Below are 25585 nucleotides of genomic sequence, written 5' to 3'. Positions count from 1 at the left end.
CTGTGACACTGGAGTTTTCAAACATGAACCCAAACTCTACCGCTGGCATGTGCTCCCAGCCCTTCACCCAGCGGGGCTGGGGGATGCTGCCATCAAGCATGGGGCTCTCAGATCTCTGCAGAGACTGGGAAGGGGCAACTTCCTTCTGTCCACTGCTTCCTCAGCTTCCTATTGCTTGTCTTGGCTGATGTGCTGTGAAATGGGGAGTAAGTCACGCGTGAAGAGTGTCCTGCGTGCTTTCCAGACTCCTGTGCTGGTAGGGACCTGTGCAGCTATGGTGTGTGAGCTCTGCCTTGCTGTTCCTCCTTGTGCATGCTCTTCCTGGTGTATAGCAGACATGGTGGTTCACAAAACATCCAGCTTCTGCTTATATAGCAATGATGAACCCTTATTCTAAAAGAGGTGAACAGCTAGTAAGCACTGGTGCTGAACCAGGGTGTTCCTTGCACCCTTGTGCCTCTGTGCCTGCAAAAGAGTAGCTTCTCTCCCATTCTGGAAAACATCCTTCCTGAGAAAAGGGTTTACTTCTTCAACCTGCAAGGAGGAGAGTCTGCTCTTGGCCTTAGCACCTTGTTCTTGAACCTGTGCTGATGTGAACTCTGAGCTCCCTTTCATACAAGAGTCCCTGGATCCCACTCTTCCAGCTATTTAGGTTTCCAGTGGCATAAATCTGAGTGACACCCACTCACACAGAGCACTTCAATTCTGTAGTCAGCTCGCTTGGAAATTCCCCTAAAGTAACTATGGCCTAGGGCTTTAAGTCAGACTTTATTCAAATTTAAGACATGTCAAAATGAAATCCGCCATGCTACTACGCAAGAGAGACTTCCATGGCTTTTGAAAGATACTGTGGGCTTTGGTTTTTTTCTTCCTAAAAGGAACACTGTATTATAGGCAATTACGTGTGATTTCAGTCCTTCTGCAACAGAGTGGGATCGTAAGTACACTCTCACTTTTTGGTAACTGCATGTTTCCAGAAAGTTTCTGGAGTGGGTCCCCAGTGGAACAGCAGCGGCTTGTGGCTCATCTGCGAGCATTGACTGCTGTCCCCGGCCAGGGCTGGTGTCCTATTGCCTGGGAGGGTGAAATGCTGCACTTCCAGCAGCCTGAAAAATTAATGCTCCTCGGAGATCCCTTTCTCCAGCACGCATGGAAGAGAAGCAACTTGCCCCAGTGAACCAGATGTGAGCTCTAGTATGCAGGTGCCATGCCCTGTCTGCTGCATCCTGGCAGCACCAGCAAAATGCCAAGTGCTTTCATTTGGGAATAAGTGCTCATGACAGACTGCTTGGTGGAGAATTTTGGTCTAAAAGAGAAAGGACTAATCTTAATTTTCTTTTTGTTAGGTAAACCAGGTCCACAGGAGTCACCAGTGATTCGGAGAAAACTCCAGGAACAAACTTGCCAGCAGAGTTTCAAGTTGACAAGCAGGTATTCTTTATTGCGGTGCCGGGAGACACGGGGGATAGCTCCTCCTAACGTGTGTCCCCGAATTGCTCTACAGGTCATCCTTATATGGTCACTGAGCATATTACATCATTTTCCAAAAAGTTTCCGGCGGCATGCATACAAAAATGTGGTGGTCTTTAAGGGTCGTTTACTTTTCCCCACAAGCTTAATTAACATTACAGACATAGCGATCATCCTGGCCTCTACTTATCAGTTCGTTTAACTGCTCTCATCCTGGGCATCTGCTAGTCCCAGGTACTCCCTAGTAGATGCTTACACCAGCTTGATGGGTTTATTAACACCCCAAGCATAGCAATCATCCTGTCCTTTTACTTATCAGTTAGTTTATCTGTGCCCACCCTGGACATCTGCTAGTCCCAGGTACTCCCCATCCCCAGGTCCTGTCCTTCTATTCTGCTTTTCTCACACCTGTTGTACTGAGGTCCTGAGGTCCTGAAACTATGTCAATTACCTTCAAGCACCGCAGTTATTTTCCATTACAAAGCCATCAAACTTAACATTACTTAGAACTGATTACATTTTGTACTTTTGTGCCTCCTTGTTTCATCAGTAGAAACCTGGTAGCAGAGGAGAAGAGCCAGCTCATGAGTCCCTGAAGGTACAGGTTCCTGTCCTGCAGAGGGTGGCTCCCCACTCATTCCTTCTTCCCTTGTAATGTGAGTGTGGGCAGAACCTCAGCAGGCTTCTCAGCCGTGGAAGGGTGGGTGCTTCAGAAGCAGGCAGCTTTGCATGAGCTGTGCTTGGAGGAAAGTCTCCCATCCTTTTCTGTGCGTTTTAGAGTTAGTTAACAGCGAGCTTGAATGTAAAGCGTTGCTGAGACACAAACCACTGCTCTTTCATTCGTAAGGATGCAACTCACCTCTGAGCTCTGAAGCTGGTGTTTCCTGTCTCCCAAGCTGTGAGTTGAATTCACAGACATGTCAGACTGGAAACTGCAGTAACTTAGCATGCAGTACAGAGAGGCTTTGTTTCGGTACAGAAGTTGTAAAGTTTAGTTTTCTGTGACTTTTCTAAGCAGCTCAAGGAGGATGTAGACATGTGTGCTAATTAGTACAAAGTACTTGCATGTGTGTGCATGGTGGAGAGGAGCTTGCATCTGCACAGGACGTGCCAGGCACCCCCGGTCACTGCTGGGAAATGCATCATTTAGTTTACAGCTATGGAATGGCACAGTCCTGTTGGCAAATGACTGTGGATTTTGGAAAGCTGTTGCATCTTGTTTTCTTTCAAATATTCTATTTTTTCCTGGGCTTGATGGTGTGTGGGAATTTAGAAAGTGTGTGAGATTATGACAGCCTAAGCTATGTATAGGAAGTTCATAAAAGAAAACAAAAAAAGGAGAGAAAATAGCAAAAATCAGTAGTCTCCAGTCATTAGGCTGGAGCATTATTATGCTGCAGAGGCAGAATCTCTTGCTCAAGTGTTTGATTACCTCTTGGTTATTTGGCATCAATTTAATTGCACTTTGTCATTGCCCATGCATCCTGTGGCTGCAACAGTCTGGATGGTAGGACAGTGTTTTATAGAATCATAGAATAGTTAGGGTTGGAAAGGACCTCAAGATCATCTAGTTCCAACCCCTCTGCTATGGGCAGGGACACCTCACACTAAACCATGTCACCCAAGGGTGTGTCCCACCTGGCCTTGAACACTGCCAGGGATGGAGCATTCACAACTTCCCTGGGCAACCCATTCCAGTGCCTCACCACTCTCACTTCCCATGTGCTTACCACGGTGGAAGCAATCACCAGATGACTGGAAACACACGCTGTGCTTCACGCCACTGACTGGAACACTATCCTGAGCCTTCAGAAACAAGTCTTGTGGTGACATGGCACCCCAGAGAGAATTGAGTCAGACAATGGAACTCATTTCCTGAATAAGCTTATAGACACTTGGGCCAAATAGGATGGCATTGAGTATGTACATCCCTTATCATGCACCAGCCTCTGGGAAAAGCAAATGGTACAATGGGCTGTTCTTATCTCAAGCTATGGGATTTACATTCTTCTGATTCTCCTCCCCGCACCTTCGGAAGCAGGGCAGGGGGAAGAATGGAGGGAGTGAGTGAGTGGGTGCGTGGTTCTGAGTTAAGGGCTGGGCTTAAACCATGACAAAACTTCCTCCTTATATCTAACCTAAACTTCCCCTGTATAAGTTTGAACCCATTACCCCTTGTCCTACCACTACAGTCCCTAATGAAGAGTCCCTCCCCAGCATCCTTATAGGCCCCCTTCAGATACTGGAAGGCTGCTATGAGGTCTCCACGCAGCCTTCTCTTCTCCAGGCTGAACAGCCCCAACTTTCTCAGCCTGTCTTCATACAGGAGGTGCTCCAGTCCCCTGATCATCCTCGTGGCCCTCCTCTGGACTTGTTCCAACAGTTCCATGTCCTTTTTTATGTTTAGGACACCAGAACTGCACACAATACTCCAGGTGAGGTCTCACGAGAGCAGAGTAGAGGGGCAGGATCACCTCATTCGACCTGCTGTCGCGCTCCTTTTGATGCAGCCCAGGATACGGTTGGTTTTCTGGGCTGCAAGCACACACTGAAGCCGGCTCATGTTCATTTTCTCATCAACCAACACCCCCAAGTCCTTCTCCGCAGGGCTGCTCTGAATCTCTTCTCCGTCCAGCCTGTAGGTATGTCTGGGATTGCCCTGACCCAAGTGTAGGACCCTGCACTTGCCCTGGTTGAACTTCCCTGCTGGGAAGCACTTGTGTTTCACAGCACTGCCCTAGCAGGAGCGCCCATCTTTGCTCTCTGGAAATTTATTTCCAGTGAAACAGAGAACAAATCCCAGGAGGTAAAATTGGATATGTTGACACTTCAGGCTCTCTCATGGATGAAGGAACCTCTGCAGGAGCAGGTCATGGGCAAACAGCTCCATGAACCCGCTCCGTGCTGGGTTGTGCTGTTGGCGTAAGAACTGACACATAACCACCGGAATGGTTATATGAGGTGCTTTATTGAGGTGCCAGGAACCAGGGGTACGCACCCAAATCTGGTTCTGATTCCTGTCACATCGCGTTCGCAATTTATACACTAAAAATTTCGTAACTAATACATATTGAACACAGATTACATCATTGACTAATACATATGCATCAAAGATTGCTACATCAGTCTATTACGACATTAGCCTCTTCTGCGCTTGCGCCGCCCCCTCTGGTGGTCGCCCTGATGAATTAAGGAGTCTTCCTCATATGAAGTAAGAAGTCTTCCTCAGGTTGTCCTTTTCACCTTTCCTCTACTTGGCCAGGTCCCAATCGTCTTCCGGACGTTAGCGTTCTCTTATCTTCACCAGGATGCTTCTGGTATGCCCTTTTTGGCTATCTTAAACTTAGGTTCTGCTTGGGTAGAGTTTTACAATACATACACCTATACTCCCCTCACCATATGCAGTTATGTTATCTCTTGCTACCAAGACTACCATTGTATCATGTAGTTACAGAGTAACTATGATACAAAATGGCAAAGTCTTCTAATATACAAAGCCTCACTATTGATTTATAAATTTCTCAAATATAATCATTTTACTATTTTATATGATTATTTTATTGTAAAAACTTCACCCTCTCTAACAGTGCTGGTGAGGATGCAGAACGGCAACAGGCTTCGGGTAAAACAAAGTTCACGTGATTTGTTTCATTCTCCTCTGGGCTGGACTGAGAGAAGCCATAACTTACAAAACTACATTGCAGGAGGGATTTGCTCTGACTGGTGTCTCAATGCTAGCAAAACTATGGGAAAATTTAAGATCAAATTGATACTCACCTGAGTTTTTGTAGTGTGTGTGAGAATGTAATACTGAAATCTACTCATTTAAACATTTGAAATACTAAAGTCTACTTCATTTTAAGCCTTTTTGAGATTATTTTGAATAACAAAGAAGATGGACACAGATGAAAATTATCTTTTCAGGAGACAGCAGTATAAATAGGATGCTACAATTCAGTGGTACTGCAGTTGTCTGAGTATCTTCCATTACAAACAAGCAGTTATATATATTGTGTATACATGCAGCGGGGTGCCCTCTACCTGCTCCTGAGAGGGGGTAGAGCTGCTAAGCTGTACAAGAGTCTATCTGGTGTATTCCTGTATTGCTTCTCAGGTTTGATTCATTACAAAAATCCCCATTCTGATTTCACTGGTAAGTTAAATGAGAAGTGCTGGCAATTTATTGGCTATAAACTGATTCGGAGAAAACTCCAGGAACAAACTTGCCAGCAGAGTTTCAAGTTGACAAGCAGGTATTCTTTATTGCGGCGCCGGGAGACACGGGGGATAGCTCCTCCTAACGTGTGTCCCCGAATTGCTATAGAGGTCATCCTTATATGGTCACTGAGCATATTACATCGTTTTCCAAAAAGTTTCCGGCGGCATGCATACAAAAATGTGGTGGTCTTTAAGGGTCGTTTACTTTTCCCAACAAGCTTACAGACATAGCGATCATCCTGGCCTCTACTTATCAGTTAAACTGTGTCCACCCTGGACATCTGCTAGTCCCAGGTACTCCCCATCCCCAGGTCCTGTCCTTCTATTCTGCTTTTCTCACACCTGTTGTACTGAGGTCCTGAGGGCCTGAAACTGTGTCAATTACCTTCAAGCACCACAGTTATTTTCATTACAAAGCCATCAAACTTAACATTACTTAGAACTGATTACATTTTGTACTTTTGTGCCTCCTTGTGAGTCACCAAGATCATTGCTCGGGATTGCCATTTTACACTTCATGAATGTTTGAAAAGCTAATACAGAATCAGAAACTCAGGCTATGTAGAGGTCAGCAATCTAAAGTTTCAGGGCAGTTCCAACCCTCAGCAAGCAGCTTGTGGTTGAAGATTTCTTCAAAATCAGCCCCACAGTTCATAATTTGGTATTCTGAAAAAATTGTTAGGGAAGCAGAGAAAAGTACATGGGGTAGATCATCAGCTATGCTGAGAGACCTGTGGGGTGATACTCATTTGAGTACTCAAACCGTTATTCTGAGTCATCGCATGGTTTACCAGTTACTTATCAAGTGGAAAAGTTTGTAGTACAAAGGACTAGCTGCTTAAAGCAGCTTGCGTGGTTTGTCTGCATTTTGAAGTGTAACAATATAAAACCTCATTCTAAAAATATAGACTGTTTCAAACCATGTGGCAGATTTCATCACAGTCTCAAAGAGGGGCTTTGCACTCTTATGAGTCTGTATCACAAGATCTGCAGTTATTCACATTAGACCAACTTGCAGGAACATCCTCAGGTTGAATTTTCAGCAAGATCACTGAAGAACCCAGTTCTCTTTTCATTAAATGCTCATCAATTCTAAGTCTGTGGGCATCCATCCAATTATTTAAATGCAAAACCAGTCCCTTAGTGTCATGACAGTTTAGGTTTCCTTTCACAACAGCTAGAAATTTGTAGTTCACATAAGCTGTATAAAGAGAAGGGAAAATGGTTAGAGCAGAAACTGAATGTGCTTGGGAAGCCAAGTCCAACCTATGGAAGTAGCAACACTGAGAAAGCAGAAGCTTGATTTGACAGATAATGTTGCTATCAAGCAGCAGCTACTTGAAGTATCCCAAAGGTATCTCAGGGTTGTGGTCCTTCAGGAGGGTTCTGTGCCCTGAATCCAGGGCTGAGAGCATGATTTGGAGCTATTGCAGGGTGGTGGGGAAGAGCAGAGCCTACAGTGCCCAAGCTCCGTTACTGAGCAGTGCTGCTCCTGGAGGTGCTGGAGAGGCTGGGGTCTGCACTGATGTGTGACAGGGAGTTCCTCTGCAGACATCAATGCTGGAAATACTTCTGGGAACTGGGATGCCTGTAAAGAGCCTGGGAGCTCTGAGACTGGAGGGGCAGAGGTGCGGATTGACCAAGGACTAGATCCCCATGGAGGAGCAAAGAAGCAGCTCTCTGGGGTCTGAGGATTCAAGATGAGGATTTTCTGCTTTCATGCCACAGAAACAGGTAGGAGGAAACGAGAGCCCTGGCAATATGTTTTCTCTACTCTTCCCTTCTTCATCAGCCTTTCCTGAGTTTGTGTCTGCCCAGAATGCATCAGCACCATGGGCACACTGGAGGAGATCTGAGGAGTGAAAAGATGGTACGCTCATAGCACCATATTGCTAATCTGTCAACAGTAACAGCGCGTTAGAGAGGTCTAATGTGCAAGACTGACATTAGCGGCAGTGCTGCCTGGCACCTGTATGTCATTGTGTATAATTTGATTGGGAGTTCAGCACTGAGCTGACTTGTCTGAAGAGCCTCTAAGGTCCCACGTTTTGCTCTGATGGGAGATTGTTTCTCCTCTCAGCTTGGCTGGAGATGAGTCACTCGGTTTCAGCAAAGTAAACGAGGGTTGACTGAGGAACTGAAATGCATTTTGTTTGTTTTCAAAGGCACTTAGCAGGGTCATTGTGGGCAGGAAAAGGGGAAGAGGCTTTGAGTCACCACCATCACCGCATTACACAGCATGCTTTAGCAAGTAAGCGGACGCCACCCCTGAGGCACAGCTTCCTGCTCTCAGGAAAAAGGAGAGTTTTCTCCCTGTTGTGCATTACTTTTTTAACTCTTTTTTTTATCCCCCGAACAAGTACCATGGTGAAGGCAAGTGAGATATATAAACTGTGAGAAGGGTCAGTGCCGCTCCCTTAACCCAGAGGGGTTCCCCGTTGATCTGTCCAGACATTCATTCTTCATCTCAGAGGCAAAGGACAGATATGTCAAACCATCCCTGGGGTGCTGCTGTGACATGCAACATACATCTGTTCCCGTCTGTCTGTCAGGAGAGGGACAGGGACCGCAGGGCCTTATCCATGTCAGCCATAAACCCTCCAGCTATGTGGATCAGGTATTTTCGGACAGGGTGTTCCTCTGTTGCAAGATGCTGAGGTTTTGAGGGATGAGTATTTAAGATGGGAATGTACCAACACTTCAGGAATGCAGGGTAATGAGCGGATCCCCTGGAGCAGGGTAAGCCCCATGACAACATTTTCTTGGCATTAGGAGTTCCTCTGCTCCAGCAAATGCTTTCCTGAGCACCAGAAGGGCAGAGCATGAGGGAGAAACATGAACTTCAATGATGCCAATAGCACCCGCAGATTGAAATGATTTGACCTTGGCTTAGAATATATTTCTTTTTTTTTTTTTTTTAATTGCAGATACCTGCCAAATATAAAAATGTTCCAATGGCCATATTTTAAACAGGTTAACCCAGCCTTTGTCTGAAGAAAGAAACAAAGCTCCTCAAGATCCCTGGGAAGGCACAGGTAGGCAACATCCTTCACATAAACGCTCAAACATGTGCAAAGGCTTGAGGGAGTTAGAAATCATCTGTGTCAAGGCATCAGGACTGCTATGGAATAAGAACAAATCCAACCCACTTTTCATTACTTATCCCAAAGCATTGCCAGTATTTCTTCAAAAGAGGAAGATACTGTTTTCCTGTCTGCTGTATCACCAATACCTCCTGCAAAATGGGGGTTTTATCTGGCATTCGTCAGACTACAAGTTGGGTGTCAGGAAGCAGAAGTGCTGGTCTGCCAGCAGCCTTTCTTTCTGGGTTGGCAGAAAACCCCACTTCTAAAGCCAGCATACATGCACACATTCAGCTGAAAAAGCCCACACAGGAGGGAGGCAAAGGGCAGTCTAGCAGGCTGCAGGAGACATCAAGGTCTGTTCTTTGGCTGCTTTGGATGGCTAGCAGTTGGTGTCCCCAGCACCTAGACAGGGTCTTCAGCAATCACTGGTGGTGACTGGTGGAAACCAATTCTGCAAAAATTCCTTTTTCTTGAAAATTTGTGATTTTGTTTTTCCTTAAAATCTTTTGTGAGATGATAGCAATGTAGCACAAGTTCTTTAATTCTCATTGAAAAATAACTGTTACAGCTGAAACCAGGACAGGGATGGTGGTGGGATGGTCTCAAGGGACAGGTTTCAGCTCAGAGCTCAGCTTTCCTGGGAGGCCGTGCACCCCCGTCCTGCACAGGGAGGAGTGTGCTATTTTTTCTAACCCCCAGGACTTGCAAGTCGTGCCAAGGCAGGACTGACTGGTCAAGGTGCCATACTCCAATGAGCAGACAGATGAGGCATCTCTGCTGGGGATGTGAGTGACTCTGTGCCTTTGCCAAGTCATTTCAGATCTGATCTCCAGCTCTGACCATTTCTAAAGTGATACGGTATTTTTCAATAGCACATAGCTATCATTCTTATAGAATATTTCACTTTGCTTCTAAAATTACTGGGAATTTTGTTTGATGGCAAGATGAGGTATCACAAGATTAAAAAAAAAAAAAAAAAAGGTGAGGGAGATCTTTACCAAGAAAACAGTCCAAGCACTTTGAAATGTGTGTGAAACATTCTGTCCTTTTGGGCATGGCAGAGCAGCTAGAAGGATGTGGGGATAGATGCGGATCCTGCTTCTGTGGAAGGAGTAGCTGGTGGCTCTCCTGTGTGGGTGCCGTCATGGGACGTGTGCTGACCAGTGGTGCAAGGAGCGAGAGGGAAGGCAGCTCCTCCCTAGTGAGGTGACGCAGTAAGGGCTGGGTAAGTAGTAGTAAGAAAATAAACTTAGTGAGTCAGAAATATGATTAAAATCAGCTGTGCAAAAAAAAGCAAACAAAAACCTCCTGTGTTATATAACTCATGGGAGTTAAATTTTACTTACCTTTTAGTTGAATGTCCCATCCCCCTGTGTTCATTGTTTTACTTACTCTGAGTTTCTGCCAAGATTGTGATGTGATCTATAGTGCTTTGCAGTCCAAAACCAGACTTGTTTCCAGCATAAGAGAAGACACGGGTTTCTTTTTTAAAATTATACTAATTTTACAAACTTGTTCTGCTTTTCACGGTCCCTTACATAAAAGCTGTTATCTTTTCTGTGGGTGAGCTCTCTTGGTCACAGCTGGACACCCATCCCTGCACCTCCTCCATCACTACTTGTAGGGGCAGAGCACTATAAAAGGCATGTGAATCACCTCTGAATTAATCTGTTGTGACAGCTTACAACAGGCTGCACTGGCATTCCACAAGGTTAGCAGAGACAAAACTGAACTGCCCTCTCCCCATGGAGCACCTCTCTCTCTGGGAGGTGGGTCTCCTACTACTGAGTGTAGCAATACTTCATGAAGATGCATAAAAAGTCTCTACTGAGAAAAAGGAATGTAACTTGTACATTTTTACTACTTCTCTATTTTGGCAGCAATAGCCATGCTTTTCCCTTGCGAAGGTTCAAATGCCAGCTAAGGTTAGTTGTGGAAAAGCTCTGGTTCCTTTGTAGAGTTAGTCCTCAGTGTTTGTCCAGCTGACTCAGCAAAAAACGTCAGTGTGTTTCAGATGAGTCCCATCAGGATGTCCAGCCTCTCTCAGTGGCTGCTCCTGGCCACTGGCAGCAGGCAATGCTGGCTGGCCAGGGGCACAAGGCTCTGGTGAGCAACAGGTCAGATGATAACTGGAATGAAAAAACAACCCAACAAAAAATCCTCAGCGTGACAAAACCTCCTAAATGAGTTTGCTGCTGGGACAAAATCCTTTGGAAGAGAAGAACCCCTGTCAGAAAACTTGATTTTAGAGCAACAGCTTGCCACGTGTGTCAGTCCATGCTCTAGCCTGTGCAGACCAGAGCAAGATCCCGGTTGGGATCGTTCTGCTCCAGGGGGACGGACGGCTCAGCTCCCTGGCTGCTGGCATAGCCTGCCAAGGGGGTGTGCATGAGAGGGTCCCTGGGGTGTCACTGGTAATTGTGACCACCCCACCTGCCTGCCCGGATGGCCTCAGTGCATGCGCTGGGCAGGCACAGTGCAGCTGCCTTCCTGTAGCTCCCATCATCCTCCCCTAGCCCTGGCCAGCCAAGGAAGATGCAAGGATGATATTTAGGCAAGGCTCTCCCTGGCACTGTGCCTGTCCATGGCTCTTCTGTGGTAGCTCCTCATGTTCATTTCTTCAGACCCTGTGCTTACTTTGGTGTTTGCTCCCAAAACTGCTTTGTTGAGTAAGCCATTGCTCCCTACCAAAACACAAGCTGCAGACATTGCTCTGCTCTTGCTCTGCAGTTTTCAGCTCCTGCTCTCAGTCTGTGACTTTCAGTTCTTGCTTTCCTCTCTGTGGCTGGAAAGTCATGCACTAACACCATTATCCAAAGAAAGCATTATTTTCCCATCTTTCACAAAGGTAATTTGAGCAATGCAGGCTACGTCGAGCAAGTGGGAGAATGAACAACTGGAATGCAGGCAAGTGTCTGAAGCGAGTAGTGCTTTAAGGATGAATCATTGCAGAGAGAAGAAGCTGTTTGGTGAGAATTGTGCGCAAGAATGGAGAAATTAAGGAGATTTCTTTAACTGCCAAGCTTAATTCTTAACTCTTCTATGAGCACAACACATACCAAGTGCCCTGGTGATCTGCTAGAAGAGATTTATGTAACATGCACCTAAACCACAAGTCACATGGCTGGCTTTCCGGTCTTATACTTTTTGATCACGGAGGGGTGAGTGTATTTTAGTTTCCTCAGCCACGCTGCAGCATTTAGCAATGCTGGTTTAAATGATCTTCCACTAACATGGCTCTGAGGTGGCTCAATCAGCAAAACCATAACGCCAACTTCATAGGTTTCAGTGCTGACCCTGCTGGGGGGGAGCAGGCTCTGCCAATGGACAACAGGAGGATCCAGCTCCTGGCCAACATAGTGGGGACTCTGCCCCGCGGGCGCAAGCAGGTACGGGGTTGTTTCTATGTACTTGGAGGCTGGTGGCTCCTTCCAGCCTGGAAAGCCGCTTTCTGCCTGTGACTGCAGGTACCAGCAGAAACGTCCCGGTTTCCTCAAGTGACTGCTCAGGTTCACTGTGGCTCCTGGTGTCAGGGTGCTAGAAGGATCACCATCAGATGCTTTTAGCCTAGCTGGTTTGGGGATTGCAGTAAAATCTTTTCAGCATCAGCTGTGTGGGAAGCTTTTGAGAGGAGCAAGCAAAGAAGTGTTCTGCTCGCAGGGGCTTGGGTGCATGTAATGCTTTTGCAGCTGAGATCTGCCCTGGCTGTATTTCTTCTCTGTTTACAACAGTACTGTGAGTCAAAATAGGCTCTTTCTGTCCAGGATTTCCTTTAAACTTCATTTACTTCAGTATAGCAGCCTGGCTAGACTGCTCTTTGTGCTGCAGTGCTGACAGAAAGCACCTGAGTTATTTCCATCTGGGTTTTGGAGTATTTTGCTACAACTGTTGGACTTGCTGGGCTGTCTCTGGCATCTGGGCTTTTCCCCCAGAGCAGTATATTTCTGCTGTTTGCAAATGGAGTTCCACAACACTCTCTCTTGCTGTTGCTCTAAATTGCCAGGCGAGCAATTCCATCTTTGGTCTATTTGTCTAGCATGAAAGAACCTAAATAGGAAATGTTTGAGACACATGGCAATCTGGAAGTACTATTAGAAAACTGGTACATAATATCTGTGCACTTAAGGCTTTGTTCAGTAAAGGAAACACAATCCTTTTCTTTGTACAAGTGTGAGGAGATAAAAGAAAGCCAGAGCCAGATTAATCTTGGGAACACCACTGCTGGGTAGCATACAGCTCCCACAGCTGAGAAGGAGCAGCCCTTTGTGCAGCGATTGCTGCTGGTGCAAGGGGAAGCTGGCAGTAATGGCTGTGACACTGCTGTGTTTGTTAAAGATGACTTACAACACGGGCATCAGGCCCAACAACTGGTCTGAACAGACCATATGTACCTAATGCTCACTGGCCTGCCATTAGCTGTTTCACCTGGTGTGCAGTTTATATTACACGTGGTCTCTCCCTCCTCTCCTTTTCTTTCAACAAGTAAACGTATGTTTCTATAGGTGGTCATGCTGTGGTATCATTTTATACTGCTGAAGCCCAAGATGTGCGGCTGTATAGACTACAGTCATTTCAGGGATAATGTAATTCCTTATTTGTGTTTCATTTTTATGGGAAAAATCAATGTTTAACACTGATCCTCACTTTCTCCAGAGAACTCTTCAAGCACAGGTCTACCTCGCTTGAAACAGGGATCCTAGGTACTTGTTGCCATGACCATGCATCAGTTGACTCAGAAACGCTGTGCAACTGCCACAAGAAACTGCAGAGAAAATTGCCTGCAGATATCTTAATTTATGTGTGCTTTCTACCTTTTCTGACAAGCGATAAGTTTATAAATGCCCACAGATTTTTAGTGGGAAGGTATAAAAGAAAGCTGAGGTCTTAGTATAATAGAGATATGATTTGGGCACTTTAGAGATAATAGTTATAGCAGTAATGGGAATGATGGCAATCCCTGCTTTCCAGAATCTTGGAGCCTCACCCATTTCAGCTTTTTGCAGGGCTCCCATTGTTGGAAAGATGCTCTGGCGCTGTGTGCCCATCAGCCTTCCCCAAGAGCAAGGGTGCCTGTGCAACCCTGAGGAGGGAGCAGCCCATGGCACAGGGTGGCCACAAGCCATGCTGCGGAGCTGGCTGACCCCTTACTCTGTGTGGTGCACTGCAGTATAACAAGGTGAATTGTGAAGAAGGAATATTCCTTCTGTTATTTGAAAACACAGGGTTGCTATATAGTGTGTTTTGGGTTGGTTGTTTTTTTTTCTTTATTTTTCTTCCTGATTGTTTTGTTTGTTTGTTTTTTAAGTGTGCAAAATAAGACAAGAGCATTGTTGACATTGCTAGAACCAGTCGAATGTCCATCTCTGATGCCCAGCTGGATGCAGGGGTTTTCTTGAGTGGTTAAACCTCTTGGCTTCCCCAATTCTGGAATCCTCAGAAATTGCATCTACAGCACTCTGGGGAAGAGTTTTCTGCTCCAAGCATTTTTGGTGTCAGATTCAACCTGAAATTATCACCACTGCACAAGAAAAGCCTTGTGTTTCTTTGTTTTATATTGGCTGGTGGTAGGGCAGCTGTCAATTTTAACTTATTGCAGGGAAGATTGGGTAGCTAGTGGGAGGTTTTCTAATAAAGTTGGAACAGGTACTGCATTACCATCTGCCAGTGAGGATGCCCAGATGTTTTCTGGAGGTGAACAACTGAAACAATATTCTGATTTACTAAGAGTACCCATGTTGGTTTTGTTTTGGCTTTATTTTTGGAAATACTAAATTTTATATTTAAAAAGTTCAGGAAAATAAGAAAAGCTGAGCTATAGCCTGTTTTTCAGGGCTTAATTTCCAACATAATAAAAAAAACCATGAATTCCTTCATCTTCCTCATGCCAGTTAATGCAATCCTTCACATCAGAATGTGTTGCAGTTGATACTTCATCTTACAGCAATGTTAGTTAAACATCCTCCATAGGCATTTATATCAGACCAGTTATGGCTTGAAATTGTTCTCTAACTCACTTGGAAAGGAATGCTAGGGTGAAGAAAGTCTTCTTGGGCAGGAGGGAGCACCTTTTTCCAAGGTTTGTGCACCCGGAGGTCATCGCTGTTGGCTGTTGGATCTCTGCTGTGCCCGGCTGAGCTTGCCATCAGCATCTAACAGGTGGCTTTGAACATGATGAGAAGCTGTCTTGAATCCTGGACCGTGCTGCTTTTACTCCCTATCTCAAAGTTTAAGTTCTCATTTCACTGAGGTGGAGGCTGCGTTGGTACAAACTGGGGGTGAGAAGCCCGCAGCTAGTTTTAGTTTTCTTCTAAACTACTGATTTTAGCCATGTGCCTCAAAGAACCATGAGCCTACTGACCATTTTTTGTTCCCATTTCTGATTACAGCTTGCCTTAGCCAGATCCAGCTCCTTGGATGACTCCTCCAGGCCACAAAGGTATGACAATATTCCTCTATAATCACTGTTATTTACTTATTCCACATGAAATGTGTGTTTTGGGAATCTTCCTATTTAGCTGCCCTAGTGGGATAAGGGTACAGGGCAAAGAGTGGTACCCAACACCTGGGATGTGCAAGTCAAACTGTTAACATTTAGTTTGAGTAAGGAAAGAGCAAGCACAACCACTGCAACATCTGAAGAAAGGCGTCATGATACCCTGCTAGCACAAGGGTGGGCAACGATGTTTTGGTTGGAAATACAGAGTGCATGAAGTGGCAACCTAGCATTCATTTGGAGTTCTGTGCATTCTTCTTACAGACACCTTGTTGCTATATTGAAAGAAGATAAAGAGGCATTTGGGTTTGAAATCCAGGTAAGGCTTAAATGATAAGCTGATTCATTTAAAAATAAAATATGCTGCAAGCTCTCAAGTGTCACATCCTCAAAATTAGGTTAAGACAGCATAAAGCAGAGAAAGGTATCTGCCAGTTCCTCACGAACTCTGAAGAGCTTACAGCAGTAATACAGAACTAGGATGCATTTCCAAGTTTGGTTTGTTTTTTTTTTCACAGCAAAGGTCACAGATGAAAATTTCTGGCCTGCTCACAGGTCAGAGTGTTGAATGCAGGAGAAATCTCATCCAAATCCAAATATGAGACAATGGCAATGAATTCGTACTTCCATAAATGAGTATTTTTAGAAGAATTGTATATGAGACTATTTTAACATAAAGAGACATCCAAAAACCTCTCTCTCAGAAAAATACCTTCTAGTAGCTTTTTACTACCTCCTTTAAGGTATATAGACATACATATTTTCAAAGTAGATGTATACTATTGATATGTTTTTTAATAAATAACTGCTAAGCATGAGTTTTTGAGTGCTAAACCATATAGGAAGGAATTCTGTTAGATGTAGAAGTCAATAAATCATTACATAGGAAAAACCATAATCTTATCAGGAGCACTGCTAATGGGAGATTTTTGTTCTGTAGATTTTTGAGAAAGGTAACTCTCAGAACAGTAAACCTGATAAAATCCTGGTTATGAATAAAAGATAACCTCAGGAATAAAACGATGAAGTTTTGGGAGCAGCGGGTTGTGGCATTGCCACAGAGCTCTGCCTACCAGCAGGACCTGCAGGTGGGAGCATGTTTTGAGAGAACCTCCCATGTCATCCCCATGTTTCAATCACCGTGGCAGCAGGGCATCTTCAGAGTGCTTGCCTGTATCTGTGCGCAAAGAGAAAACAATATTTTCAGTGAAATTAGTGTATTAGGAAAAGCTGAACTTTTTCAGATTTGTTTCTGTGACTAATGAGTGGGTAAGTGTTCAGCTCGTGAACAGTGGAGAGCTTTCAGAAGGGAGGATAATTGAGTCAATTAGTGGGCTTTTGTATAAATTGTCAGGGCAGATTTTCATTATATGTGACATTCTGATTAAAAATAATTGTTCTTGGCACATTTTCTTCCTGAACATTCAGCCTGAGCAGTTCTCTAGAAAGTCCAGGCTATGGAAAGGCAGCATTTGTCTGATACTAAGGATTACCCATTATTTAGAGGCTGTAATTTCATTACTACAAGTTAAAATTAGGCAAACCACAATAAGATGATGTGAAACTTTAGGTCTACCATCTGCAGGGAGCTCATGAGAACTGCAGTGATGGCCAAATGCCAGAATTTCTTGCATGTTATCACTTCTTCTACTTCCCACTTGTGGATCAGAGCCTGGGTGCAGCTCCCAAAACACCCAAAGTGCTTGCAGAGCAGACACTCTGGTAGCTGGTCTCTCCCCTCCACTGCAACCATTTAAAAGCTAGGTGTGCCCTCCAAAACCACAGCCCAGACAGCTTCTGCAGTCCAAGACGAGAAGGTACGTGGAAGGGAAGTCCAGTCTCCTGGAGTGCTTCTTTTGGCGCCATCAGTAACACCCCAGAGATGCCCACCTCTCCAGCTCTTGTGGGGACATCCTGACGCCTCTGCCTAGAAGCTCCAGTTAGGTGTGATGAATCTCACCCTGCTCGTCCCCTCGTATCGCTCAAGCTGGCCCAATCTTTCAGGCTGGTAGGTGAACGTGACCTGCAGCTGCACGTCCTCCAAGACACTCATGTTTGACTTGGTGTTCTTAATTTATCCAAAAGTTTTATTATTGGTCCAAGGGCTGATATCACTGTGATGGTGTAATTTGGCCAGATAAGCTCTGAACTCAGACAGCCTTCATTCCTATTTGTTCCACACTGATTGAGAAATTTGGGAATCTAACATGACTTCTTATATTGGGGTTAGATGTGGCTGTCAGGTTTTCAGGAAGTTCAGCTTCACTCTTCAATTTTGGTAAGAAGATACGGCTAAATACTGATATTTGCATGTAACCAAGATGACATTTCCTGTCATTGCAAGATCTGGTCAGGTTGTGTCACCTAGTTTTGCATTTTTTTAAATACGTCAGCACTGATAATCACAAGATGGATTTATAGTTAGGATTACTTAATGTATATTTAAATGTATAAGTCAATAATAAAAAGCACTTTTGAGAGGGTGTGGTGATGTGGATAATGAGTTTAAGAGGCCAAAAGAGCAAAAGTAGGTTCAACTTCTCCTGCTTTTCAGTTCCCCTATTGTGAATAGATCTATCTGGAAGCACCAGCTGGCTTCATGCAGCAGTCACAATGAGTAGGAGTCGATCACTTGAAAACCGAAGTCGCATCCTGCCATGCTGAGGCTGAGAACATGAAATATCCTTTCAGAAAGCAATCTGCATCCATGCTAACAGATATTCTTGACTGAAGTTACTGAGTTTTGATATTGAATAACCAACTTGCTTTAAAAGTTTGTTGTTTTTTTTTGCAAAGTCACCTTACGGGTATCTTTCAGGTGTCTGCTGTTCTCTATCATAAGAATGCAATTTCTAATTGTTAGGTTATAACATTCTGCTCTCTGCACTTGCATGATAATACACCCTGCTCAACACAGGCTTCTCATTTTAAAAATGTGTAAAAAAGAATATTGATTTTTAAATTGTTTTCATGTTTTTTATATTGGTAACTCTGTCACTTTGGTATTAACAGACTATAAGATTTCCAAACCAAAATGATTACTCCCCGGAGGTATGCACTTGTGTCTGCAAAATTCAGGAAGAAAGTCCTGCCTATCTTTCTGGCCTTCAAACTGGTAACTATTCATGTTGTTTTCCTTCTGTGGTGGCCTTACCTTGCTTCCCTCCCACTTACTTTTGTTGTAGAGCATGTGGAAGGCATGCATGTGCTAATTTTGGCTTCTGTGTATCTCTAACAGGTGATATCCTTGCCAGTATCAATGGTGTGAACACTGATGGCTATAGTCACAAGCAGATAGTGGACTTAATAAAGTCTTCAGGGAACTATTTAAGGTAAACATCTCTCCTTCAAATGCTTTTTAGCTTAAAAGACTCTTCAACTGGAAGGCAAGAAAGCTTCTCATGCCCCCCTGCAGTCCTGTGCTGTGTCAGAGGCTGTGAGTCTGTTTGTGCAGAGCCACACTCTTGTTGCGTGTGAAGGCTGAAGACAGCCACAGAGGAGAGGGTTCAGCATGTGGGGTGCTCCCTGTCCCCACATGCAGCTGCCTCCTGAGCACTCCGTGGCCCCATGCTCTGCAGTGCACTGTGGCACATGGCCTGGAAGCGCTCAATGCTCCTCTCCATTTCAGTGCCAACATTGCCTGTTCTTCACAGGTTAGAGACTGTCAATGGGGCCATGTTTGTGCGGAAGATGGAGCTCGAGACCAAGCTGCAGCTACTGAAGGTAATGTAATTAATTAGTTAATCTGTTGTTGAATGCAGAGGCCTGTTGTGTTTCACTGCTAATGGAGGTAGGTCCATGGGGCTAGATGTCGTGGCAGGGGACAGAAACCCATGTGTCCACTGTCACCAGCACCCCAAGCCACAGTCCCTATAGTATTTTCTGTATATTTTTTTTGGTAATAATTTCCCTCACAATGATTTCTGTAGCTCTCTAAATATTTCCATTTCTCTCTGTGCCCAGCTGGTAGGCAAGCCTCCTCTGTAAGAACAGAACAGCGTATTTTAATATCCTCTGTACTTAGCAGAAAGGGAAGGCAGGCTTTCCCAAGCAGAGTCCAGGCTCTTCAGGGACAGCATGCTGATGGCACCTCTGACTTGTAGAACTTCTATTCTCCCAGCTGGGTCTGAGACAGCCAGGCTAACAATAGGTTTTGGGGTTCCAGTGACCCAGCATGCCTCTCTGCTCACCCCACTGCAGCCACAGCAGTGCAGGGGCCGAGGGCTTTCCAAAGTTGGGACTTGGTTGACCTGAGTGGGGGATTTTTCCTTATGGCGACTCTATGCCAAACTCTGCCCACAGGAGTATGGTACTTTAAAAAGTTCATTAAAAATTAATCTGGCTAGAATAAGCCTCATGCCAAATGGGTTAGGCTTGCCAGAGCTGAGCAGCAGGGACAGTTTGTCGTGTGTGCCATTGTCTATAAAATGTAAGTCCTGCCATGGGGGCAATTTCACATTTAGCATTTATCATGTTTGAAACAATGTTTATTTAATTGTTTATTTAATTGGTTTGCACTGCATTTATAACAGCACAGCACCGGGTGTTGTAATTTGCTGCATGACACTGATGCTGCAGATGAGCAAACGTTAGCTGTGGGGGTTGGGGGGTGAGGAAAGGATGGATTCTTCTCAACCTTCACTGGTCTGTGGCTGATGGATGCCGAGGGCAGTGTCTGGCTGTCCAGACAATATCTTGGTCATCATCACTTCAGCCCAGATGATGGGCAGGTGTGAGGAGATCAGGGTGAGACCTCAATGAGCTCAGTTTCCCCTCCAAGGTTTGTTAAACTGATGGGCACTATGGAGGATGCTTTTGGAAATGGCTACAATGCTTTTAGGCATTGCTCCCTGGCAGACAGCTGTTATTTTCTCTCTGAAGGAGGTAAAACTGACCAGTGGGTGGTGGGGGGCTCTGGGGTCTTGGCTGGCATGAGCAGCTGGGAGAGCTGAGCTTAGAGGCAGCTCTGGTGCTCCCTATGCGGCTGGGACAAACCCCTGCATGTCCAGTGTGTCTGGTGAGGTGGGAGGTGTTGGGAGGCTGGTGTTAGGGCAGGCGCCATGCTGGCCTTGCGTGGAACTCTGTGTGACCACATCCCTGGAGCTGGGAGGTGTTTGGAGATGCTGGGACTGACCACCTGGATGGCTAGTCCAGACATGGCAAGAAAGGACCCAGAGCCAGAGCACTCATCACTGTGCTAATGAGAACACAGCAGCAGGATGCTTCCAACCTGGCCATGGTCAGTACTCCACGGCAAGTCGTTAAGTCTGGTCCCTTGTAAATCTGAATGAAGTAACCAGTAAAGTCACCAGAAATGGGCCATTCCTCCCCATACCTTTACAGGGAAGTCATAAAGCCAAAATTTCAAAACGTGCTGTGAATGGTTGTATTTCAAGAGAACTTTTACAAAACATCTGTTTCCCAGAAATGCCAAACCTCTGCAACAAGTGTTGCTACGGAGTAAAATAGGGTGTGAGCCTGACCCTGCGCTCTTAGAACGGTGTGCTGCAGTGGAAAGAATCTAATTCTGTTTATAACTGTCTCTAGTGCCTTACTGAAGGGTGTGCCGGGTTGTTGCCAACCCCTGTAACCGCAGTGAGATGGCAATGTGCCTGTGAGTACAAGGCATCACCACAGGCTTGGACGTGCAGTTGCACAAGCATCTCTTACATGCAATTTCCTAGGTCTCTTTGAATGATAAACTTCTAAAACCTACTGTATTCAACATTGTGTAGGGATTGTAAGAGCAGACCTTGGACTAGTTCTCCTCAAAAGCGGTCACTGCTCCTGTTTTGCAGGCTTGCCCACAGGGCATCCCAGTACATCACCACCCTGCGGCTGCGCTGGGGTTTTCATTGTGTTTGATTTTTCCAAAGTGATGGAAAAAAAGTGACTGTGCTGACAGGATTGCCCATGCAGGTCTGGTTAGTTTGGGTGTACAAGTGTGTGATTTGGCAGCCTGTCTGGCTGAATGTCTAAGGTGCAGCAGGTTCAGGCAGATTATTGGGGAAGTACCTCTGCGACTGCCTCCAGGCAGAGGCTCATCAGTTGATTTGTTGTAATTTCTTTAACTATTCAATAATTTGTTTTTACATCAAAAGTTGATCTGCAATGAGGGAAAGAAAAATGTTGCTGTGTTGGATGGCATTAGGTTGGCCATACACAGGGTGGTGTTACCCTAACACAAGGTTGGGATGGTTAGTTGTGCCATCCCCATGCTGAGCTGCAGGATACAGGAACGAGGAGCAAGGTGCCCATTCACGGCTGGTGGGTTCCAGAGCTGCGGAGGGCTAGAGGAGGGTGGGCTGCAGGGCCTGTCCTGTGCTGGCTGAAGGCAAGCAGTACGCTCTACAGATTTCAGGCTGCTTCTTTTCAAATCAGATGTTTACAGCACCTCACTGAGCACCCAGAATATGAGTGGACTGTGGGGAAATTTGCTGAACTCCAGGAAAATTATCTCTGTAAAAAAATGGACATACAAGTGCTGCCTGTAGCACCTGTACTTTCTAAATCCTTTTCTTTACAAGTGCTTTACGCTTGTGCAAACGTGTATGAATGACAGAGCCCTCTTCCTCTCCACAGCAAAGTCTGCAGCAGAAATGGGTGGAGTTGCGCTCTCTGCTCTTACAGGAACAACGCTTGCTGCACGGTACGTCCTTGTTTCCGGGAAGAAAACCGCAGTGCTGCTGAGTTCTTCTGTGGAAACAGTGTCTCATCTGTAAAAAGCAATTCTTTAATCTGATTTTCATTTGCTTTCTTTTTCCCCTGCAAATGAAGACATGGGGCTGCCCCTGGGAAAGCTTTTTTCTGGGAGTGATAAATTTGGATGTTGCTTGACTAATGCTGACCAAAGGCTCTTTCACAAGAGTTCTAGGATGTAAATATTTTATCCATTCTTATTTGGACTTATCAGGGGAAAGGTTTTTTTGCTTGTGTTTTTTATGGGCTGTCTAGAGAGTGGCTTTGATTCTGCATGTGGGGGATGGCAGGGGCAGAGAGCAACCCACAGCTGGGAAATAGCTTCCCTCGAGGCAAAGGGGCTGCTCCCTGCACTGAGATGCTGGGCATGACATTTCCCTGCACCACTAAGGCACAGGCATCCTGCTCTCCAGCACTGAGCAGACATCAGTAAATAATGCTCCTCTTTGGCTTCTGCTTTCAGGGGAGGTGAATGACAATGCACTGCCGGGTGCACTGGAGCTGGAAGAGGCCAGCTTGCTCAGTGGCGGCAGCTCGGTAGGACACCTCTTTCCGGTGAAGCCTCGCTTCTCCAGTGAGAGCAGCTCCCGCAGCCGGCTGAGCTCGATGACTGTGGACAGCGAGGACAGCTTCTACCAAAGCTGCGCCTTTGAGGATTCAGCTGCAGAGAGTCTGAGCCGCCAGTCGAGCGTGGATGATGACTGCTTCTTCCCCAAGGACGGAGATGGTGCTCCTGGGAGGTCGTCACTGAGGAGGATCCGCAGTATCAGCCTGGCCAGCAGCGGGTCCATGTCTCCCCTCTGGGAGGGCAGCAGCTGCACCAGTACTTTTGGGACCCTCCCGAGGAAAAGCAGGAGACCCAGTGTCCGAAAGAATATTTTGAAGTTCATTCCAGGCCTTCACCGGGCAGTGGAAGAGGAAGAAAGTCGAGTCTGACGTTGCATGTCCATCCTTGATGTCCAGGGCTCTGCACGTGGGACTGCTACATGGCCTGGGACCACGGGCAGCAGCTCAGTGGAGGCATGCAGTGGGTGATGCGTGGTGGTGCTGCATGGCAGTCCTCCAGACAACAGTACTGATGATATTTAAAAAGCTCTGGGATTTTCAAGTATTTTAATTTTTAATCAGATCAAACTGTGGACCTCTTCATTAACTTGAAAAATGACTAACTCTAAACCATGAAGAACCTTTGCAGAACTTCCTCAGCATACTTTAGTGTTAATAACAGTTTTTAATTGAATGCAAAATTGGTTGATAGCTATTTATTTCCTGTTACCAAAGTCATAGTCTTCCAAAGGTCTTCAATAAAGCAAGTGCTTCTACTAAAACCAGTGACAGGCTGCCCTTAGAAAGAGGATGGAGGCCAGAGCATATGACAGAGACAGACCCTGGGCAGCAACATTTTGAAATGAAGGGCAGAGATTTACCCATGGTAAAAAGAAAATGAAAGGGTGAACTCCACAACTCAGTTCCCAGTCTCCAAAGCAGGGATCGGTTCTGCTGTTCAGCTGAGCCGACAGCACTGATAGATTTACAAAGTAAATGCTGGCTGCTGTCAGTTTCTCACTCTTAGCAGCCATTGTATAAACCTGCAATAAACTGGTTTATTGGTTGTGATTTGACCAGCTGCAATCTCTGCCAATAGCTGGTTTGGCATCTCTTGCCAAACCTGTCTTGCTCCAGGGATCTGAAGTAGAAAGGAGGCTGCTGAGAATGCACACAGGACAGGCTCTGTGCATGAGGAGCTGGTGGTGTCCATGTGCTTGCTGCTTTGAGCAACTCCACATGTTCGGAGCAGGGGGCACCAGTCACTAATGCACCCCTTATACGCCCTGGTGTCAAACGAGCATAGTGGGGAGCACCAGCAGCATTGAGCAGAGGTGCCAACAGGCTGGTAGCTCTGTGGAGAGAGCACTCCCCAGGGAAAAGCAGTGAGGTGAGTATGTCTGTGTGATCTGGGAGGGAGGCAAGGGGGCTGTGGCAGTGACTGCTGTGGGAGGCTGCAGATGATAGGCAGCGGGGATCTAGCAAAGGGTGATGGGTCTCTTCATTTCCTACTTCTCAACGCAGATCTGTGGTGCCAGTCTTGCTGGAAACAGAGCTTTCTGCAAGGTGTCAGATTGGCAAGAATCACCAGAGTGCTGGGGTCTCCCTGCACCCCTGGAGGGCATGGTGTTCTAGTTGCCTGGCTGGAATTTTACTGGACTTGAGAACATACTTGTCCACTTATCATGATGTAACGATATAGCTCAGATTGATCTCACCTCTTTAAGGTGAGAGAAGTAAAGGCAGATGATTGTCCTGCAGGGATGAGTAGGATTGCCCTGCGCCTGGAGACAGTTGCAGGTTGTACCCTGGGGACCTCCTTAGAGGGCTGTGCCTGAGACGTGGTCCCTCTGAGGTCCAGGGGCTGCAGGAGATGGCCCTGGGGTTGGTGCTTCCACTGCATTGTCAGGAAGGTCACTAGGTGTTCACATTTCTTCAGGAGCAGAGACTTCATCAGTAAGATTAACTTGATAGCTCATATGAAGTGATTTAATAAATAAGGGAATAAATGTGAAGAAAAAGAAAAATTTTATTTCCCCCTCAGGCAGCAGGGAAATAGGCTGTTTGCTTAGCCCAAGCAACCCGATTATGTTTTTCAAATACAATTTAAAGAATTTTAAATATAATTTAAATACCTTGTATGAGTCATTCATCTTTTGACCCAGCAGACCATGCAGTTATTTACCACTTGGGTACTGCTGTGGCAGGATTTCCTGATCTTTTCATAAATCTCAGGCTAAATCCAATAGTTTCCCTCTGAGATGAACCCCAAATAAAAACAACCTGTTCCCAATAGTTCTCTAATTAATGAATGTTGCTAAGCCAGCAGAATCCGTATTGGCGTCTGTAATTTTTCTTAAAAGGATTAAATAGCTGGTAATACTGCAAGTATCCGGGAAAGCTGAAGGGCAATCAGGAGAACAGCTCATGAGGTTTATACATATGGGAATGATGCTCAGTCTGTGCTGCTGAACCAAACACCTGCAGTTCAGCCTGTGAGCCCTCTGCTATCATTCATCCCCCAGCCCCTGGGCCTGGAGGTGGGCTTTGGTCTGACACCTGCAGGGAGTCAGAGCCAACCTGTCAGCCCAGGCTGGAGCATTTCAGGTGCTGGTCTGGAGCTCATTGCTAGACATCATGTTTGTTGCCTGTGATTTGCTGTCTCAAGATAGAGTTTTACATTTCTTTGCCAGTAACACCAGCTGAAATGAGAGAAAAAAACAGGAAATATTACTTCTACTTGGACAAACTGTGGAATTAAATGCAGACATGTGTGATTGAAAGCAACTGTGGGTAGAATAACCAGAAAATCTGGTGAAGGCTGTCAGAGGCCTCCAAAGAGAACAAATGGCTTCAGCACTTAGAAAGGAACCTTGAAATCAGTCCCACGTCCAGTTGAGTCGCTTGGCTTCAGGTGCCAGACTGCACTGAGGGCAGAGCACTCTCCATCACCTGCATGGGGATGTTTCCAGCCAAACAGAGTCGGCACACTTCTGCATGTGGCTGCGGGTAGCTGATGGTGGCTCGCTCCTCTCCAGCAGGAGCACTCTTCTCTCTATACCTGGCCAAGCAG

At 45.7% G+C, this 25585-nt stretch overlaps 1 protein-coding gene across 1 annotated transcript; it reads left to right on the top strand.

Moving 5' to 3' along the window:
* The first annotated feature begins 11923 nt into the window (after positions 1-11923).
* On the top strand, positions 11924-24805 carry CYTIP (cytohesin 1 interacting protein). Its single transcript, XM_061446259.1, has 8 exons — positions 11924-12163; positions 15161-15210; positions 15532-15586; positions 18280-18382; positions 18506-18599; positions 18921-18990; positions 21850-21916; positions 22430-24805. Exons 1-8 carry the CDS (start codon positions 12008-12010, stop codon positions 22900-22902), a joined length of 1068 nt encoding a protein of 355 aa, XP_061302243.1. The 5' UTR covers positions 11924-12007; the 3' UTR covers positions 22903-24805.
* The last annotated feature ends 780 nt before the right edge of the window (positions 24806-25585 follow it).

Source organism: Pezoporus flaviventris, unplaced genomic scaffold, assembly GCF_033815535.1.
Source record: "Pezoporus flaviventris isolate CSIRO_AGI_PZ_B2104156 unplaced genomic scaffold, CSIRO_AGI_Pfla_v1 ptg000001l, whole genome shotgun sequence".
In the NCBI taxonomy this organism is placed as follows: Eukaryota; Metazoa; Chordata; class Aves; order Psittaciformes; family Psittacidae; genus Pezoporus; species Pezoporus flaviventris.
This window is presented reverse-complemented; position numbering and strand designations above follow the sequence as displayed.